The sequence below is a fragment of the Colletotrichum lupini genome, chromosome 4 (assembly GCF_023278565.1).
Source record: "Colletotrichum lupini chromosome 4, complete sequence".
NCBI classification, from domain to species: Eukaryota; Fungi; Ascomycota; class Sordariomycetes; order Glomerellales; family Glomerellaceae; genus Colletotrichum; species Colletotrichum lupini.
The window spans coordinates 7,623,577-7,641,127 of NC_064677.1; the positions used below are offsets into that span (position 1 = coordinate 7,623,577).

The 17,551-nt window shown below is 45.4% G+C and overlaps 5 protein-coding genes across 5 annotated transcripts; 4 read left to right on the forward strand and 1 right to left on the reverse strand.

Annotated features, from left to right (window-relative positions):
- Positions 1 to 763: 763 nt before the first annotated feature.
- On the forward strand, positions 764 to 5,551 carry CLUP02_09352 (uncharacterized protein; the record flags this gene model as incomplete). The annotated part of the gene is made up of 17 exons (XM_049288331.1): positions 764 to 875; positions 909 to 990; positions 1,206 to 1,855; positions 1,981 to 2,021; positions 2,121 to 2,219; positions 2,418 to 2,466; positions 2,525 to 2,661; positions 2,725 to 2,839; positions 2,881 to 3,743; positions 3,770 to 3,947; positions 4,041 to 4,289; positions 4,341 to 4,389; positions 4,547 to 4,707; positions 4,777 to 4,881; positions 4,935 to 5,052; positions 5,109 to 5,358; positions 5,417 to 5,551. The coding sequence occupies 17 exons, from the start codon at positions 764 to 766 to the stop codon at positions 5,549 to 5,551; spliced, it is 3,393 nt and encodes a 1,130-aa protein (XP_049145475.1).
- A 93-nt stretch (positions 5,552 to 5,644) lies between these two features.
- On the forward strand, positions 5,645 to 7,299 carry CLUP02_09353 (uncharacterized protein; the record flags this gene model as incomplete). Its single annotated transcript, XM_049288332.1, has 10 exons — positions 5,645 to 5,809; positions 5,884 to 5,942; positions 5,996 to 6,257; positions 6,313 to 6,335; positions 6,399 to 6,452; positions 6,503 to 6,634; positions 6,696 to 6,756; positions 6,875 to 6,931; positions 7,061 to 7,085; positions 7,208 to 7,299. The coding sequence occupies 10 exons, from the start codon at positions 5,645 to 5,647 to the stop codon at positions 7,297 to 7,299; spliced, it is 930 nt and encodes a 309-aa protein (XP_049145476.1).
- Positions 7,300 to 7,432: 133 nt separating this feature from the next.
- On the forward strand, positions 7,433 to 9,125 carry CLUP02_09354 (uncharacterized protein; the record flags this gene model as incomplete). Its single annotated transcript, XM_049288333.1, has 6 exons — positions 7,433 to 7,472; positions 7,643 to 7,981; positions 8,041 to 8,312; positions 8,365 to 8,535; positions 8,590 to 8,745; positions 9,117 to 9,125. The coding sequence occupies 6 exons, from the start codon at positions 7,433 to 7,435 to the stop codon at positions 9,123 to 9,125; spliced, it is 987 nt and encodes a 328-aa protein (XP_049145477.1).
- Positions 9,126 to 12,222: 3,097 nt separating this feature from the next.
- CLUP02_09355 (uncharacterized protein) lies at positions 12,223 to 12,378 on the reverse strand (the record flags this gene model as incomplete). The annotated part of the gene is made up of 1 exon (XM_049288334.1): positions 12,223 to 12,378. One exon carries the CDS (start codon positions 12,376 to 12,378, stop codon positions 12,223 to 12,225), a length of 156 nt encoding a protein of 51 aa, XP_049145478.1.
- A 4,135-nt stretch (positions 12,379 to 16,513) lies between these two features.
- Positions 16,514 to 16,926, forward strand: CLUP02_09356 (uncharacterized protein; the record flags this gene model as incomplete). Its single annotated transcript, XM_049288335.1, has 2 exons — positions 16,514 to 16,643; positions 16,691 to 16,926. The coding sequence occupies 2 exons, from the start codon at positions 16,514 to 16,516 to the stop codon at positions 16,924 to 16,926; spliced, it is 366 nt and encodes a 121-aa protein (XP_049145479.1).
- Between the last annotated feature and the right edge of the window lie 625 nt (positions 16,927 to 17,551).

Genomic DNA, 17,551 nt, shown 5'->3' on the forward strand with positions numbered 1-17,551 from the left:
GGGCATTCAATTTCTTGCCAATGTGGGAGCGAACATTTGGGGAAACAAGGACGCCGTGGTTGAAAAGGCCCTTCCCCAATTGCCATTGACTTTTAGGACTTCCGTCGGCTAGAGGGGAGCACCTGCCACGGCAGCCGACGAGTGACAATGAGATATGCTAGACGGGCGGGAAGGAACGAGCGACTCCCTAGCAAAAAGAATGCAAATGTAAGGTACTCAATGCTCCTGTAGCACGTAGAAAAGGTACATGAACCGAAAAGAATTGGAACTCGAGCAGAAGCATCATCATCCACTTGGTAAGAATTCAATGACTCCAGGTGGACCAAAACCATCAGATCATCAGTTCCAGGCGGATCTGGACTGAACACGGCCTCACTAGCCAGGTTCGCAGCAGGAGAGGAAAGAGTAGTTTAGCGGCCGATGCCCACTACCTTGGTGGACAGATTGACTCGTCAGTGGCGCGCGATGACCGGCAGTCCACTACAAGCACTAAAACATTTGGAAAACTGAGAGCCAGAGGGGATGACAAGTCAAAGGGGCAAGACATTTCCCTTCCCCCAGGTAGGCTATTAGCACACACGATTATTGGAATTGGACGTGAAAATTAGCCACTGGGGAACAATAACTGGGGGAGACCACACTGGCCCGGGGACTCCAGTCTTCAGCTGTCTGGCCCCCTGGGGACCCCCTTTCGTGCCCAACATGGAGAGCGCAGCCACCGGGTCACGGGGGTTCTTTCCCAAGCACCGAGGCCCCCCCCAAAATGCCCCAAGCAGAAAAGAGCCAAGAGGAAGAAAAAAAAAAGCTGGGGAAATGGATTTCGCCGTTGTCTCGCCGTCGCGTGGCGTTTTGCGGGGCGGGGCCCTGGAGACTTGGTCATCCTTTTTTTACTGATGAATCGACGCTAGGCTCGATCCAGACCCTTGACCGCTCCCGGCTCTGCTGTTTGTTCTGGCAGTTCAGGTCTTTTGCGCTGCGCCGGAGAAGAGCGTGGGCACGGGACACGACCCGATTTTTTTCTGTTCGTGTTCCATCCGTTTACTGCTATTTTCACCCGATGTTCGGCTCGTGTTGGAACAGGTCGATTAAAATTCGAAGAAAAAAGCATTGGGGCTCTGCTGATCTGGGTCCGGTCTCGACCCTTCGGCTCGGGCTCTCGGGTCTGACAAACAATCTGTCAACTGGAGATCAAGCAAACGGACCAGACGAACGGGTGGTCTCTGCCGCTATTTGTTGGTGGATGATTCTGAACTTCTGGTAGGCTGCAGCAAGAGATTCCAAGTCGCGACTCGGCGCGTCTGTCTTTGGTTGCAATCTCACGAGGGTGCAAGATGTCTAATTGAAGACCTACCTACCTACCTACCTGACACCCTGCACACCGAAACCGATGCGCTGGAATCCCCAAAGTCTAAACGCGGAAAGTGTCATGGAGTCGGACCGGTCGTTTCGAGGTCATTCGACGATCCTGACGAGAGTAGTTCGATATGCTTTCATCGCTTGCATCGCAACAAGCGCCGAATAGACGAACCGCCCGCACGCAACCCCGGCTTGGAGAGGTCTTGGAATCTAGAAATGCGTGACACTTTGCCTCCCCCATGGATGGGCCATGGCCGGCGCAGGACTGCGGCGGGGGAGGGGGCCAGCTGTGCGCCAAGTCAGAACGTGCCGAGCTTGGCCCCGAGCTCATGCAGCGATAATCTGCATACCAAGGCGCGTCTCTCTCTGCAGACTCCAGAGTTTCCAGAGTTGAGGACGCCCAAGAATGTCATCGACACGGCACTACTCATCTACGCCGCAGGGAGGGGAACGCGGAAGGGAAGGAAAGCGGCGACGACGAACATGGGCCAGGCATGCAGTACGTATTAGTCCTAGACTCCTAGGTAGTAGACAACGGCAGACTTGATGAAATGCGCCCGTTTCTGGCCAAGCGCCCGGTGGCCGTGGTCCAGTGATGACATGCCTTCTCCTTTTCTTGCCTAGTGGTCCTGGCCAAGTCATCGTCGCCGTTTGACATGGTTTTGGTATGAGTGTTTGACTGTATGTGGACTAATTTGGAGGTGCAGTTACCTGCTTACGTTTGATGACCTCCTGAATCTCACGATCGCTTCATGCAATTTCAGAATTTTCACCAACAAATGGCCTACAGAACAAGAGTGTCAGAGTTTTCTCCCCCTAAAACTCCCGATTATCTTCATTCGGGTTACTTTCACCCGCGTTTGGTGGGGTCCCCGAGGGGTATTCTTTATCCGACATGAACCTGTCCCGTGGGAATAAGACGCAGTGGGCCTGTCACAGCCATGGTCCAACGATTAAAAGTAAGGAATTCCCATAATTCCATAATTCCATTGAAAAAAGGTGCCCCCGTGGAGAAGTAGACTGGAGACTTTTGGCATAGGGACTTGGGGAAAGCGCCATAGAAGCGCCGAAGAGGCAGGCAACAAGCGTTCAGCGCCGTCCTGAGGGCAGGTCCAATCCTTAGTTCTTGCCAGTTGGTGCCAGACCGTCGCTCCACAGTAATCTCCAGAGTACGTACCGGAAAAGTACCGAAGTATCTTCCCCGGCCACTTTTTTGTGGCGTTCATTGGCTCCGCCGCCTCCCTTCCTTCCCACATCTTCCCCCAGGTGTCAGGACTCAGGCCCTTCCTTTTGAGTCTTGGTCTGGTGAGCCACCGGTTCCTCCCTCCGATTCGCCCAGATGTCAATCCCAAAACATGACACACCCAGAACCCCCGGTCCCTGTTGCCCCGTCATCCTTCCGAGAAGGAAGAAAGTCTTCGTAAGGAATTGCCAATGTCTCGCCTTGACTTGCTCGCAGCCTTCCACGTCGGCGCGTCTTTCAGTCAGGCAATTGGATGATGCATCACTAATTCGTTCGCGCAGGCGGCCTGCGTCCGACTCTGGCGCGCCCTTCTCTACTACCTACCTTAGGTAGCTGTGCCTCTGCGGCAGGCCCCCGTGACTGGCGATGCTTTGCGACACGATGCGATGCGCTGAGATTGGGTGGTGAATCTGCGGCTGGACTCAGACATCACGGCAGCATTGCGGTCTCTAACTGTCAGCAATCGAGACACGAGGCGCCCGTGTGGCTTTTCTTCCCTTGCCGCTCCCTGGCCAAACATCTCCACTGTCGTCGTTCGACGGATCATCTGGCTCAGCGCCATGTCTCTTCAGCCGCCGACATCCGCCAGGTCATTCGTTCGTTCGTGATGGGCACATGTCGGCCGGTACGCTCGCTGTACGAACAAGTAGGTATGGATTCCGATCCTAAGGGCGACCCTAGTTCAAGCCGCAACGTTGGAGCCCCAAGGGCTCTCCCGCATGCTCTCCTGCAGCCCTCCAACACGTCTCTCCCTATCCGTGGGTACCACAAGCTACATCGCCTTACGATAGAGCTCTCGACGCTTTTGTGTGAAGCTCGCTTGACTGTTCTTGGCTCAACTAAGCCATCTTCAGGCTTCAACACCTACAATCGAACTCGCTTAGACGATTATTTGAAGCTATTCGGGCCATTCAACCTCGCCAAAACCTACAACTACAGTAGCTTTGCTAGCTGCTGCATCTCGCTATCCGGACTGCATGAGATGGATGCAACCCCATTCAATCCATCCCATCTTCATCCCGCATTTTCACGCCCTCCCCCAACTTCTCCCCATTCCCATCCAACTTTTTTTTCTTCCCCCAAGTTTCCCCATCATCTCTCCTCCAATCCCCGGCCCCGGCCCCAAATGGGACAATGCTCGGTGGTACTCGATGCGCTAACTACCTATAGATCTCTCTATTCGGAGTCTACTATGGTAGACACTTCGTCTTGGTGTCCAGTTTGGCCGAGTTCCTGTCCGTTGTGGATCGCCTCACATGCACTTTCAGACGCCGTCTGTCTCTCTGTCTCTCCGCCTGGAGATATCGGGGTCTCCAAGCAACCCCATATCTCCAGCTTCACGAAGCCGGTACCCAATCACGACGTTGCTTCCGCCAGATCGCGCGCTTGCTCGTCTGATTCCGCGGGTGCTTTCGGGGCTCCGCGCTCATCATTCAATGAGCCGTACACAACAGCCGTCCTTACGAAGTCACCGCCTATAACCGAAAGAGTCACGTCGTACCACCACCCCACCCGAGTCAGCGCGCGTTGCTGTTAAGAGGGCCCAAAGTCCGAATGACCAACAAGTTTTCCATCCCCGGCGCTCCAGACTTGGGCTCCCCCCCCCCCCCCGGCGCCTGTTCGCCAGTGGGTGCCTTCCGAGCCATACCTGGTCGGCCTCCGTACCCAGGTGCTTACTTGGTCCTTATGGGTATGTTTAAACTCCCTACCAGGTAGTGTGGGTCTGACCAGGGCAAAGCAGTGACTCTCAATGGCCAAATTTCTGTTCGACGTGCACAAGAATCTCGAAAGTAATGCTGCTGATATAATCGCGAGAAGCATGGGCGAAGATACCTGACAAGGGGGTTAAACTTTGGCCTGATACCGTAGTACTTTTACCTGTCACGGCCGTGATATCGGCCCGTCTTTGATGACGGCCCCATTCAACCATGCCCGAAATCACGACAGCGGCCTGTCAACACTGGCGCGTCGCCTTGCCCTGCCTGCTTCAGTGCTTCATCGCCTCGGCTTCCGGCCGAGTTTGGGCTTGGTCTCGATTCTTTTCCCCAGCCCACCGCCCTCGTGCTTCTTCTCCAGGGCTCCTCTTTGTTCTTCCCCGTGGGAAACTGGTAAAACGACCGCGTTTTCGCCGGCCGCCTGATCTCTGACGCACCGTTCGTCTCGAACTTGAACTACAGATACGAAGAAGCGTACAAACCGCCAGACCGGTACCAATAGACCGACTGATTGTCACCGCACCGCAAACTCTGTCACTCCACGGGGTCTCCGGACGCGGGCACGGTGTCGGTCTCCGCTCGGAAGGATTTTTCTCTCCAGCAAAACCACGAAGGCCCAGATTCTCTCTCCACTGCGGAGAACCTATCATTAAACACCCCTGCTACCCCTGGTGGGCACTTCCAAGGAAAAATTACCCCCAAGATCTCTGCTGAAGACTTGCCAACACAGCCCGAACCGTGAACCGTGAACCGTGAACCTCACACGATGTTCGTCACGTGGTGTCTCGTTCCAGGCCTGAGGTTCATCCGCTGTTTTGCTCGCACGGGGCCGTCATGAACACAAGAAAAGCACAGGCTGCGGTACGCTGCACGTCCATCCCAGCAACCAGGCCATCCCCAGCCCATCCCGAGTTCTCGGGACACGTGAGTCGCAGGGCCCTTGAGTGGCAACGCCGACCCGCGTCTTTGGTGTTGACTGATGATGCTGGCGCCGTGCACGCACGATCGTTGCCTCTTCCCCCATTCCAAATGCCCGTCCTCTTGGTTGCCAAAGCTAACGATCGATAGGCAGTGTAAATGGATCCAAACCACCGGATTCTAGCGTGGTAGTCAGGTGCAGCTGTGCCCAGGTCCGAGCTCGACCCCTGTCCGGCACCACCGTCATCGAACCTCGGAACTTGTCGTCGTCGTCACTGACCTGTCACCAACCCGCCGACTAATGGGAGCTTTTGACTAACACCTTTGGTATGGACTGATCTCGACCGGCGGCCGGCTCCGTTGGCCTTCCGCAGTGCCGCACCGCTACGTAGCCCTCCATCCAAGTGCCGCTATGGTATCTAACCTTGGCCTCCCGCCAATCCCACCCATCCTCCAACTTCACCGTCTCTCCACTCGTGGGGTTGAGGTTCTCTTTGTCGTGATGACTGGTTCGATCATTGAGACAATGCAGATCTGGGGTAGCCGCCATGAAAGCGCCGCAACGCGCCAAGTCGAGGTGCTCAATTGCAGAAGAACTGAGCTATTAAGCATCAAGCCAATCGAATTCCCTCGTGGCTTGTCACCTGCCAGCTAGAAGCACACAGGTCGAAGGATCAGCCACCCGATTCTTTTGCTACCATGCAATGGCCGTGCCTTCGCCTTAGAGCCGCAGAAAGACTTTGGGCACTCAATGGCTGCATAGTTCCTCGATTAGGATTCCTCAGGCTTCACAGGCGACAGGCCGGCATGGTGGGCAAACCGAGTGGTTGGACCGGTGTTGTGCGGTGCTTCTCTCCTTTTTACACATCCTCGCCAGCACAAGCATTATCTACAAAGAATTAGGTCACGCGCGAGTATGCACCGACTTCCAAGTCCCAGGCGAGGGTTTGACACTACAGAAGCTCCCTTTGTCTGGCCGTCGGGCTAGCAACACGCTTCTGTCATGGTCGATTCTCGATTGCGGGGTTGGTGTTTGTTAGTGTCCGGTGCAGATTCTTTCCCGCCACTCTCAGGAGCTAGAATAACCAATTTTCTGTAAATCAGTTCCCAATCAATACTTAGAGTAGTCCGGTCTTACTCAATCTACTTGTCGCAGAAATGTGAAGATCAGAGGAGTTGCCAATTGAACTAACCGATCTGCGTGCATCCTCTGCGATCCCGTGACACCTTCCAAGAGGCCCTGCCGTAAGTGCTCTCAGTGCCACTGCAGCTCAATGACGATGCCAACAGCGAGCTTGACTTTCCTGAATCGGCTCACCTGCAGCTTTTATTTGTCGGGTGGCGCTTTTTGGTCTAACTGCTTTACCTTGTCGTTTTTGCCCATTACTTCTGGTTCGGGTCCGTCCCCCCGGCTCCCGTTTTACTGCCGGTAGTCGTCGGTTAAAAGTGGCGAAAGATGCAAGGGCTTGGAGGGATCTTGGCATCTGCCTTTTTGAGCCTGATGGTGATGACAATGGGGATGTGGTGATGTGTTTATGGCGATTTAGCTAGCGATGTTGATTTTTCAAGGGCTGGTTTGGTTGAATAGAGATGAAAAGGATGAATGGGTTTGGATGAGGTTACATGGCGTGTGAGTGTACAGCTGATATTTGAAGCATCACTTCTCGCTCGGCACACTGTTGTTGGGTACAGTCTCGAAGTGAGTTGGTATTCATGGCTTGAGTATTCCCATATTTCCCCCCAGCTGATATTATACGTTGTCACTGTAACCCTGCTTGAGGATTACTTTCTAGTCTTAAGTCACTTGCAACAGAGATCTTGCTGGCAGGAAGTTATTCCCGAGACGCAGCTTGGTGCTCTTGAATACTTGAAAAAGATGTAGCGACCAAGTCGGCATTCTTATAGAATACCACTAGTACGTCATCATCAAAAGTTGCTCTTCAGTTGTGCTCGCTGCTGCATCAACTTCTTACAGATGACTTGACAGCTCTGGACCGATCTATGAGCAGTATTTCAGCATCTGGACGGAAGGACTCTGGGACAGATTGGACTGCTAAGGAACTCTAAACGCTCTTCTTCAACACCATTCAGCACTACAATCGTCCCATATGTTTCTATTTAGATGGTATGGATGAAGTGAGCCTCGAAGACGGCGTATTGAGACTCCTAGAGATCATACACAACCTGTGTACCGTTCAAAATGTCGAAATTTGCGCCTCTCGATAATCAGGCTATGATAAGTTTGTCAAAGTTTCAGCTAAGTTCGAGAACCTGGAGAAGTTGCGCACCTTCCTGGTGAGAGAACCTCGAGAAGTTGCGCACCTTGCTGGTTCTGCACCCATGAGAGGTACGTAACTATGTGCCGACGTCATCAGTCGACGTAGCCTCCTGGAATTCTTTTCAACGACAGACACATTTGGAATCATCCAGTCTAAGGGAAAGCAGTCGTCATTCACGATGCCAGTCTCAGAACACCCAGAGATTGATGGAGCCCTGATAGAGGAAAGACTCACAATTCTCGGAGACGACTCGGTGGCTCAACTGGGAGTAACAGTAGCGCTTAAAATTTGCGATGATTACGTCCCGTGCGATCAGTCTGACGATACCGACCAAGTGTTGAAGATTTTCTTACGTCGGCTCGAAGGAAACGGCCTCACCACTCTTGCGGCGGAGGTTTATTTTTACCAGAATGAGCCAGACAAACTCCGTGCTCTCAGAAATCATTTAATCGACGCGCTGCTTAAGCCTAGTGAGTACCAAATCATCCATATGATACTTATTCAGATTAGGTAATAACTGATCTGATAGTGCTCGCTCGTGGAAGAGGAAAGGGACTCATCTCCCAGCCGGTGGATGAAGACGCCCAGACTGAGATACAAAGCATTTTGCACGAAGTTGAAACAGTACCGAGAGATGCGACACTGAGAGACGAGTGTCTAAAAAGGGACGGCGGGAGGTGCATGGTCAGCCAATGCTGGTCTGATACATGGAAGGAGCCTTCTCAGGGAAAGATATGCAGCACTAATTGTGCACATTGCATTCCTTACTCTCTCTCCACTACCAACGGTAGTTATATCCAAGTAAGTATCCCTGTACAAATGGGGTGACCAGAATGCTTACACTATGCTGTAGACGGTGAATATTGCCACAATTTGGCTCGCGTATCATCGATATATCAACGACCTTCAAGGAGCAATTACTTCTGAAAGCATAAACCAGCTTCCAAATATTATGACGTTGATGGACACGCTGCATAAACAATTTAGAAAGCTGAAGATGGCTTTCAAGTCCACAGGCGTCCAAGTAAGTTCTTCAATGAGCTGTAATTTGAAACATCTATGTGTCTAACTTACTTAGAATCAATATGCCATCCAACGGTTTGGTTCCGCCGAACGGTTCTATCTCAGAGGGATCCTGCCTCCCACAGTTCAGTTTAGTGCGCACAATGGTGACGAGAACCTGCCCAACCCAGCATTTCTTCGCTGTCACTACATCTTGGCTGAGGTTTATAACGTAAGCCCTACAATCTATATCCGTGAAAAGTCTATTCCAAAGAATAGTACTTCAGATATCACAGGGTCTCACTACTCTATAGGACATGAACTTGCAAAACCTTTCCCTAAAGGTACTTCCAACGCTCCCACCTGACGAAAAGATGACGCAGAATGATGAATTATTATTTATTAGTGGTGCGGGTGACGAATCGGTAGAAGACATAGCTCAGGACATAAAGCTAGAATTGCGAACTATTAGTATCCCTATTACAGGGTAGTTAGTTCGAACCGTACTTAACGAAGAGATTAATTAAACTATCTAGATATCTGCGTAGGTATAAAAAGGAGGTTCTAACCGTAAGTTAGGCTAGCTACGATAATCGTAAATAGGGCCCCTAATTAGCCCCTACGTAGTCGGCTATATGCCGCGGTCGAATTAGACTTCTAATTCGATACTAACTTTCTCTTTTTTTTATTAATTTAACTACTACGGTTAGAGGTATAATTCGACCTCGGGCCCGTTTACTAAGTCGTCTCTTTTTCTTCCTTTTCTCTATTCTTTTTATATAACCTATCCCTCTATTCGTATAATAACTTTTCCGTTACTTACGAATTACTCTAATCCCTTATTTAGTACTACTTTTATAAAAGCGTTTACGAGGTTATCTTTACTATTAATCTAACGGATCTCGAGTATCTCGCGCCTTTCGTACGATTACCTAAGGGCTATAATATTAATTATAAGCCTCTTTTCCTTCGTCGTTCCTAATTTAATAAGGTATTCGTATAGCGAGTAAGAATTAGTATAAATAACCGTTAGAATAAGTAGAAGGCTAATTCGATCGGTAATCTTCCTTAGCGTCGTTAAAATCGTATAGGAGAGGTTAACGCCGTTAACTATATTATAAACCTCTAACGCTAGTACACTTCTCGTTACTTACTTATTTTTAGTTAATAAGTAATAGATTATATTGCCGTATATAGTAAATTTGCTCTTACCTATACTCTCGTTAGCTAGGATAATAATATACCCCAATTGCGAAGTAAGGTCGTTATTATTCGTAAATAACCTATTAACGAAAACGTAGAGCTTACTAGTTATAAGGTTAATTAGGTAGTAAACGAGACCTCGATCGAGATTCGTTTACTATTACTTAAGCCGCTTATTAAGTACTTCGACGTCTCGTTTAGTTAGATCTATAGCCTACGCTACCTTAGCGTAGTTAAAAATTACCTTAGGCTAATAAATACTCGTAATATATACCCCTCGCATAAGCTTAGCCTTATACCGCTTCTTAATATCGGTTACGTTCGGGTTAACGAGGTTAATCTTCTCGCTCTACCCCTTTTATTAGAAAACAACGGTTTCCCTTTTAATTATAAGAATCCCGCTATTAAATACTAAGGGGGTGTTTATTATAAGAACCTCTTTTAGCTTCGCTACGAAGCCCGCTTTCTAAAGCTCCTTATTCTCTTTCTTTATAAAGTTAATATCGGATAGGCCTAATATATCGTCGGTCTATATTCCGACGATCCTAAATTAGTCGCTTTCGTACTCCGCGATTAGTAAGCACGGGTCGTACGTAGAGGTAACTATTAATAGTTAATTAATATAAAAATCGTAATAAGTAGCTTACTAATAAGTGCCCGATTTTATAAGCTTATATAGTAGCTTAAGTACTTTAATAATCGTACTTTCTGGGTACTTACTAGCTATTTTTTTCGGTAAATAGGCTAGGATTTTCTTTATGAGCCCTGTGGCCGATTAGGTATATGCCTAGGTAATATTATAGCTCTAAATCTCGTATCCTTTTTTCTATAGTAATGCTATTAGTACTATTATTAATCGTTAGCTATAGCGTTATATAATGGGCGATTGTATAAGTAGCGTTGCCTTTTTAACGTCGCTATACTTTTAAATTACGTATCTAGACTTCTCGTACGGTTAGGGTGTTCCTTTTCTTTTAATTTTACGAACTATTTGCGATTTAAATATGCAGAAGTTTATATACTTTTCTAGATCGTAGAGGATAAATCGATAGACCCCTCGATCGCGCAGAGTATTTATTTTAATAAGATCTGATCCCTTATATAGCTTTTTAATAGTTATAATTACGCCTTCTTTGCGTAGTTTAATTACTAGCTCGAAATCGGCTTTCTTTTTTACTATATAAAAGGTGTTAATTACCTCGTTATTAGTAATAAATTGCCGCGTTAGTGCTTGCCGTCGTGGTCTCTTGCGACGTATTAGTACCCTTTTAGTAATTTCCTTTTCCTCGTCGTTTATTAGTACTACTACGACGATTTTGTTAAGGATGATTTCCTATACCTCTACTGCGGGTTATATAGCTTCCCCTAGCTCTTCTTTTTCTTATAGGCTAGAAATTACCTCGATAGGATCTATATAATATAGTCTAACTACCGTAATTAATACTTCGAGTAGCTAGTTATAATCTCTCGTAACTACGTAAGAACGCTCGTTAACGGAAATTAATTTATATAGCCCAGCCTATTATTAAGTAATTTTGCGCTATACTCGTATATCCGAATTTAGGGGTATATCTAAATTAACCCCTATATCGGGCCTATTGTGCATAGTAATTACCTTATTAACTTACTTTCTTATACTTACCTCGCGCAGTGCCCGTATTACTTTTTTAACTACTTAAGCTCGCTAGCTTATATCTAGCGACGGTAGCGAGGCTAAGGTCGTTCTTAAATATACTCTAAATACTAAAAGCGTTAATATAAGCCCGTTAAGCCCTATAGTATCGTTATAGTATTTAAGTACCGTCTAGAGGTATTCGTCGTCGTCGGAATCGGGATTTTCTTTTTTAATAATTTTAAACGCTCTTTTTAACTACTAGTGCGCCCTTTTTACTTTTCTAATACTATGGTGCGCTTCGATAGGTACGACTTTTAACTATATACCGTAGGCCGTCGCATTTTTTTTAAATTCTACTAACTTAAAACTAGTACTAGCGTCGGTTCTAATACCGTCTAGCGGTCCCTAGTATATATCGATCTAGCTTTTTCGTAGAGCTACTTATACTATTTTTACTTATAGATCCCGCAGGAATTACCTTACTTAGAATAATATAGCCTCGTCGATTATATATAGGACCGGTCGACTATTTAAGTAGAAAATATCGACGACAATCTCCTAATTAAAGTTAAGCTTATTACGTAATTTAAATTTAAATCTGCGTAGGCTCTGCGTATTTATTTAGTATTAGTAGTATACTTTTATTAACTACTCTAGTGCCCCTATTTCGATATTATTATTACCCAAATGCTTTAGGAGGTTATATAGCCTCGCGACTAACGGGTAGCTAAATCTCTAGTATAGTCGTTTAAGCTTACTTTCCGTTAGGTAATTAATCGACTTCGTATCGTTAGTAAGCCTTATAAACGCGTGCCCCTATCGTTATTTAACTATTTCGAAGTGCTTGCGGCTAGAGATTCTGTTCTTCGTATTATTAAATATAATACCTAGTTAATCTATGTTTTTTAGATATAGGAGAAATGGGGTATTAATAGGTAGGATATAGAAAGTTATCGTTCCGAAGTACGTTTTTACTTCTACCGTACCTAGGGCAACGATTTCTTTACCTAGGCCGAAGCTAATCTTCGTAATACCCGCTATTAACATATTAAGCATTACTAGCACGATTTTCTATAGCACTTAGAATTACCCTTTTCCTCTTATTAACTATTACGATGCCCTAGTATCTAGGATAATCTTATAGAAATTATCTAGGCTATACCTTTCGTTCGCGTAGAATGCCTATACGAGCTTAGTATTTAAGTAATTTAAGTAGTATAAAAAGGACCCCTCTAGCTACCCTTAGAATTGCTTAGTACCTTATCTCTTTTTTTTAAATATTAAGAAAGTAGAATTCTGCGCTATTAAATTCGTCCTTTTACTTACCTCTATATCCGTCGTCTAAGGGACCTTCCTTTACTATTTATAGATAAAAGCCTACTTATTAAGGGCTTCTATTACCTTTTATTCGTTTAGCCTCGTATATCCTCCCGAGGCTAACGGGGTAAAGAAAGAGTAGTTAATATCGTCGACTTCGTCGTAATCTAATTCGTTAGTATAGGGGGTAAGATCTTCCTTATTTTCTAAATCTCCTATAGGGTGCGGGTACTTTAGGCCGCTAAATTAGCTACTTTCGCTAGGTTCCGTACCCCCGGATCTACCCTTATATATAACGAGGAATTAGTTAAATCGATAAGGGCTAGTTTTACTATTTACTACCCTCGATTTTTTATATTATTCGTACGATTTAGCACGCTCTTCCTTAGAGTAGTTACTTAACTAATATCTATCCTTTTTATAAATAAAATACTACTTCTTCTATTACCCTGCTCGCGAGTTAAATCTCTACTTATTTAACGAATCTGGGATTCCCTATTAGCAATTGCCGTACCTAGCTTCTTTTTTTTTTTTTTTATACGTTCGGTCGACTTAATGCTACTAATAAGGGCTATCGTACGCTTAGAGGTAGGTTTAGCGCGGTATTCTTATTTTAATATTAAAGCTAGATCTTAGCCTCGAATAGAGCGTCTCGTAGTCTTCGGGTACTTAGTATAGAGTTATTTTTACTTTTAGAACGCGCTAGATTACGGTATAAAAATATCCGACTTTCCGCTCGTTAGTCCTTTTATTTAGCTAGGTTTTCGCTAGCTTATTAATTCGATCGATAAGCTTTTTAAGGATTTTTACTCGCGATTTGCCCTCTATTATCCTAGCTATAGATACGAAAGAAATCGCTCGTAGCTTAGATAAGAGCTCTAGGTTTTTATTATAAGTCTCGAAGCGGCTTCGGATTACGTTAATTATACTAAGAAAGTCGTTTTAATTAAGATTACGCACCGCTTTGTAGTAATAATTAGAAGCTTTGCTTACGAATACGATATTAATTACTAAATAGTACTAGTATTCCCTAATTCTAACTTTTTTATAATAATCGTAAAATATCGTTAGGGTTTCTTATAAGACCTTATATTTCTCCCTAGAGTATAATTTCTCTTTTAGGAAGATCTTTTTAAGGTCTATAAACTACCTCGTATTTACCGTTAGATTTTTAGTATTTATATGCGATCCCTACGTCGCTACGTACTTTTAGTAATTTCGGGTAATCTACCTCCTTTTTTACTAGCCGATTAGTACCGAATTTCGTATTAGTAACGGCGACGAGCTATAGATCGAAATAGGCAGAATTATCGATTATCGTACTTCTAGTACTATATTTTGCCTCTATATATCCTTTTGCGATAATAAATTGCCGTTAGTAATTATAAAAAGGAAATCTAGGTCGTTTACCCTTTTTTTAAATTCGTTAAAGCGATTGTACGCCCTATCGACTTATACCTAGGTCTATATTACGAATTCCTCTTCTATAATCGTCGCTACTAGGATTTCGTAAGGTTCTCGCAATTATAATTGCGCTAGTAATACCCCTCGCTTATAAAAGAATTTATTAACCGCTTTTATGATTCCTAAGCTTACGCTTACGAACTATTCGTCTAGCTAATAGCTAAGGTCGTCTACGATCTCGTAGAATAGGGGTTACCCTTATAGCCCCTTTTTCTTATAAACCTTAGTTAAATAGATTAATGCCGCGTTAATTTACTTACCGTTAGGCTAATCTATAATTCTATATATCTACGTCCCCTAATAATCCGGGTTAATATTTACTTACTTATAAAGGATAGGGATTCTATTTAGGATCGGGTTTTACCCTCTCTTTCCTTACCCTAACTCGCTAAGGGTCGTGCCCTAGCTTATGCCTATATTAGTAGTTACTAGCGTATTTAACCTTAACGAGGATATATCTAATCCGCGCGCTAGCCGTAGTAAATCCGTACTTTCGCTACCTGACGAATTTATTAAAGTCTAAGAGATTCCCGCTTCCTCTTACTATCTCGCTACTACTCTCGTTTTTACCCTCTCTAGCGATTACTATTACCCTTTTAGATCGCTAGCTATTATACTTATTAAGATCCTCCTTTTCGTTTAGTATAAAAAGGTAGGTTTTAGTAGTTCTTTTTTTTAATAGTAGCGGTAGACGTTTATATTACCGTAGGACGATATAGTAATTAGTCTCGGGATCTTTACTAGTTACTAATTTCCGCTTTTCTATATACTTCTAGCTTCCTAAGCCTCGTGCTCTCTATAATCTCTAAATCCCCTCCTCCCTCGTTAGACCGTCCCCTATATTATATTCCTAAGTAATACTCGGGGGGTAGTTAAAGGAGCTACGGGGAGGTCGTCTAGATTGCGGGCTTAAGGTCGTACCCGTAAGATCCTAATAGTAATAAACTTTTTCTATATACTATAGATCTCTTAGCTTAATAACTCCTATACGCTTCCTATTACGCTAACTAAGAATATTTACGTTTAGAAATCCCTTTTTTCGATCGCGCGGTGCTCTTTTATACTATACTATTAAGCTTGCCCGTTGCGCTAATTAACTAGGCGGGTAGTTGCTGCGTAAGTATTTCCTTTTACTAATTTAATTAGTTAATTTCTAATCGCAGGCCGGCTACGGAAAAGTTATTTAGTAAAAAGGCTACTTAAGGCGACGGTAAAAAACTAGTTACTTAAGCGGTTTTATTAATTAACGTAGTTTAACGTAGTAGACGTCGACCTCTCGTAAGTAGTAAAGGGCTACGATTGCTCGATTCCGTACGGTATTTAAGAATCGCCCCCTTTTTTATCTACTTTCGTAAAGTTAATTAGTACGAATCTCTTATCCCGTGCGGTATTAAGAAGTCGTCTCTTCTATATAACGAGATACCTTACCGATTTACGATAATAAAATTTAATTACTAATTAGTATTAGTATCCCTATTATAGAGTAGTTAGTTCGAACCGTAGTTAACGAAGAGATTAATTAAACTATTTAGATATCTACGTAGGTATAAAAAGGAGGTTCTAACTATAGGTTGGGCTGGCTACGATAATTATAAATAGGGCCCCTAATTGGCCCCTGCGCAGTCGGCTATATGCCGCGGTCGAATTGGACTTCCAATCCGACACGAACATCGTTTAAGGGCTAGGCATGAAATACTTGAAATTAATGTAGACGATAACAAGGGAGTGAAAAGCATTATGTCAATAGGTGTATGACACAGGGAAGAAGCTCACAGAGGCCAACTGCTGTTAGGGTCTAGAAGATGAATTACTGAAATCTGCCCTTCCCTCGAGGTGTACTCTCAGCGCTCTATATGTGTCTGAGCTGCTCCTTTGTTGCTTGGTCCTCCTCCTAATGCCCCTTAAGCTATCCCTTAACCGGCGAGGCCTGACACATTACTACTCATGCAAAAAGGCGTTTCGGCCTGAGAGGTTCATCGCTGTCTTAAAGAAATACCCCGTTCGTGAGTAGCCCATTGATTTCTAAGCTTCTCGAGCATGGGGCTGATCCAGATCGAAAACATGTGGGAGCAACGTTCTCAAATATGTTTAAGACGCCGTTTTCAAACAGTACAAAATGTAAATCGCGTCGAGAATCGAAAGTTGCGAAACGCGGCGCTCTTTTTTACACGCTTTGGAATGCTTCGCACACCACAATGCAAACTTCCAACAAAGGGTTTTGATCACACTTTCTTTCGACCCTGGATATGGGTAGTTGTTTTACATCGATCGTCTCCCGGTTCCTCTGTCTCAGTCTCGGTGGACTATCTACGTTGTTCTATCGGCGTCTGACTTGGTTGCTTCAATAGCTGCTAGGTATCGCACTTTGAGATTCAGCTCAGCACAAGAGTCCGAGAATCTTATGAGGCTTTTGGATACTAGTCGTAGAATCCACGACGGGCCCAAGGCTTGCATTGTTGGATTAACGAGCTACTTCTACGACACGTCTAAACCTTTTATGGAGGTCACCCCTGAAGATTCGGTTCACTTATGTAAGCCACTTCTCAGAAGTTTGCTTCTGGGTTCCCACAATTCAAAGACGATGAGATTGAACGCGGGGATCAAGTGAAAGAGTTCGGAAAGAGATTTGAGGCTGTTGTCGCGAGGAGCGAGATGACGACGAAGGACGTCCAAGATCATCTCACAGACCTCGGTCTCAGAGAAGCAACGGTGTACGTCGACGATGATGGAGTGCAGTGTTCTCGTGATGTTGCAAAGAAGATGACACCCGGGTGGATGGTCGAGTGGCTCTACGGGGAATCGCCCGAATCTTAAGGCTTCATTCTATTTGACTCTATTTGTCACCCATAAGCTATGGCACTCAGATGTGGAATAATACAGTATAGAGAAACCCTACAGTATGTTTTCCGGGTAATGGTAGTAGCTGGTTTCCAAGCGAACACTGCAGACAGTCTTCCAATTCCCTTCTGCCGAGCTGTCCAGATGTCATCGAATTCTCTTGAATAGGCGACATCGCATGACTAAAAAGCCACGTGAATCGCTGATTCTAGCTTGACGGCTTTTACCGTCTTTTCTTTCAGGCCTTAGGAAACTAGGAGAATTGTGCTACACGCCCCGAGGAATATGTGAAGCCGTTCGTTCGTCATACCAACCATAGCCAGTTTTCGTTGGATATAGTGAGTGACTTGCCGGTTTACGAATTGTTTGGCGATGATGTGACAAAATATTTCACGGCTATATTCGAGCACTTGGGGTGTCAAGAAGGCTCTTATAGTGATGTAGAAAGATAGCGGTGAAAATGCGGCCCGGCTGTGGGTCCCGGGATGTCGAACGCCGCATTTGCAGGGTCACCGAAACTCAATTATAGAACCGTGGTATGCCGGAGCCGCCGAGCACCAGGAATACTCATCCGAGATTAAATCGAAACTCTATTGAGCCT